Raw genomic sequence first — 2,500 nt, 5'->3', positions numbered from 1 at the left:
GGGAGGATTTCATTCGTCTGGTGGGGCTGAAGATGTCCCGGGCCTCTGGCTCCAATCTGACGCCAGGCACCTTAAACACAGACACAGCTGAGAGAGACAGGGAGGGAGAGAGAGAAGGGAGGAGGAAGAGAGAGAGAAAGGGAGGGAGGGAGGGAGAGAGAGAGTATGAGACAGAGATAAAGAAGTTCTTTCCACACGCATCATGAAGTTCTTCTCATGTGTTGTCATATCTAGTTGGCCTGAGAGGGTGTGTAGTTGGTTTATGCGGTTGTGCAGTTAATGTGGTTGTGTATTTTGTTTAGCCTTCCTGAGGAGTTCTTTAGGGAGGTGGAACAGTTCTGCAATTATGCAGCTGTCCTGGATATTGTGTAGTTGTACTGGGACATTGTGCAGTGGTGTAGCTGTGCTTTGTGGTTTGGTAGTGTAGCTCTCCAGAGAGGTTGTGTTGCTGCACAGTTGGCCTGGGAGGTTTTGTAGTGTGTGCTGTGAGGTTGTGTAGTTGTGTGGCTTTGCTGCATAGCTGGGTTGTGAGGCTGTGTTGCTGTACTGTGTAGCTGTGTTGTGTAGCCGTCCAGGGGGGTATTCCATGTAGGTGGTTAAGTGTCAAACCTGGGTAAGTTAACTGAAAGTAAGTGGTAAACCTCCTACAACAAGAGCCCTATGGCATTGTTTTGTTAGGAGAATGAAGCCATGCATCTCCTCTATTATGAGGTTTACCACTGAGTTAACTTATCCACGTTTGGAAGCTGTGTAGTTGAGTATATGTGTTGTGCTGTGAGGTTGTAGAGTTGTGTTGCTTACGTTGCGTAGCTGTGCTGTGAAGTTGTTTAGTTGTGTAGCTCTGCTGTGAGGTTGTTAAGTTGTGTAGCCTGCGTTGTCATAGCTTTGTTGTGAGGTTGTGTAGCGCTGTGCAGTTCTGTTCTTTAGCTGTTGTGTAGCTTTTGTTGCGTAGCAATGCTGTGAGGTTGTGTAGGTGTTTAGCTCTGCTGTAAGGATGTGTAGCTTGTGTTACGTAACTGTGAGGTGAGTTTGTGTAGTTGCATAGTTCTGTTTTGTAGTTGCGTAGCTTTTGTTGTGTAACTGTGCTGTGTAAATGTAAATGTATATGTAAATGTAAATTGGCCAAGGCCAAGGCCAGGTTTATTGGCCAAGTATACTTGCATATATGAGGAATTTGTTCTCTGCATTTTACCCATCCTGGGTTAGCGTACAACACTCCCACACACACTGTTTACACCTATTCAAACACACACACACACACACACACACACAACCACAAAGCAGTGAGCACACTAGGAGCACACATACACACCCGGAGCAGTGGGGTACTAGTGGGGTGAGGTACAGTAGTTGTATAAGTGCTGTGTAGTGGTGCTGTGAGGTTGTGTAGTTGTGTAGTTGTGTAGTTGTGCGGTACTCACTGTCTCGGAGCTGGAGGAGGGGGGGAGGCAGTGTGTTGAAGTAGGCGTGCTGCTGTGCATCTTGGGCTGAGATGCGCTCGCGAGGGATGGCCAACAGCATCTGCATGGCCAGATCCTCTGTTTTATAGGGCAACTGGGCTAACCTGAGAATGACACACACACACACACACACACACACACACACACACACACACACACACACACACAAATATGGGCACACAAGGAAATGTGTTACGATTAAACACACACGCACACAATAGTCTATTTAAAAAGATAAGACAAACACACACACTCACACACACACAAACACAAACAAAACCAGACACACACCACACACACCACACACACACACACACACACACACACACACACACACACACACACACACACACACACACACACACACACAGTAACTAAAAAGCTACAAAAGTACGAAGTGAAACAGTAAGTCTATCTGTCCCACTAACTCTTGCTTGCCCATCCGGTGGACTATGTGTAGCCTTCCCCTCCTTATGCATTAATGCATGTACAGCGTCCATATAGCTGAGCGGCACTGCACTACACTGCACTGCATTAAGGACAGCAAGCGTTTGGTCTCGGCAGGGGGTAAACTCATTAGAGGAGCATGGAGAGGAGAGAGAGGCGAGGCATTCATCAACTTTAAATAGATTCACATCAAACCTCCAGCAACAAATCCCACATGGTAGCCCTCAACTTCTCATTCCCTCTCTTTCTCTCTCTCTCTCTCTCTCTCTCGTACTCACTCTCTTTCTCTTTCTTTTCATGAATCATGCCTTTTTTCTATTGCTTGCTCTGCCTTGCTCAAGTATTTCTTTTGTCCTGCTCATCCTTTTTGCTTTTAAACTCTCTCCCTCCCATCTCTCTCTCTCTCTCACTCTCTCTCTCTTAGGCATGCACCAAAATATTGGCCGATGTGTGCCTTGTTGACTGGTACTGGCATATTGGCAAATAATAAGCCATTTGCCAATGCCAGTGGCTGATGTTTATCTGTTACTGTTACATCAATACTGCACTAGCTAAATGTTCTATTAGGCGCGGCAAATTTAGAGATTGTGTTA

General features: G+C 46.2%; 1 protein-coding gene across 2 annotated transcripts in view; it reads right to left on the bottom strand.

Annotated features, from left to right (window-relative positions):
* Positions 1-2,500, bottom strand: part of cdk15 (cyclin-dependent kinase 15) — a 45,366-nt gene that overhangs the window by 122 nt on the left and 42,744 nt on the right. For both annotated transcript variants that reach the window (XM_048234865.1, XM_048234864.1), the window contains 2 exons: positions 1,422-1,564; positions 1-87 (listed from right to left, as the gene is read on the bottom strand). The exon at positions 1-87 is cut by the window's left edge and continues 122 nt beyond it. In XM_048234865.1, the coding sequence (XP_048090822.1) occupies positions 1-87; positions 1,422-1,564 (230 nt within the window). The remainder of the gene's footprint in view (positions 88-1,421; positions 1,565-2,500) is intronic.

The sequence above is a fragment of the Alosa alosa genome, chromosome 23 (genome assembly GCF_017589495.1).
Source record: "Alosa alosa isolate M-15738 ecotype Scorff River chromosome 23, AALO_Geno_1.1, whole genome shotgun sequence".
In the NCBI taxonomy this organism is placed as follows: domain Eukaryota; kingdom Metazoa; phylum Chordata; class Actinopteri; order Clupeiformes; family Clupeidae; genus Alosa; species Alosa alosa.
The sequence above is the reverse complement of the archived record's forward strand: the minus strand, read 5'-3'. Positions and strand labels throughout refer to the sequence as shown.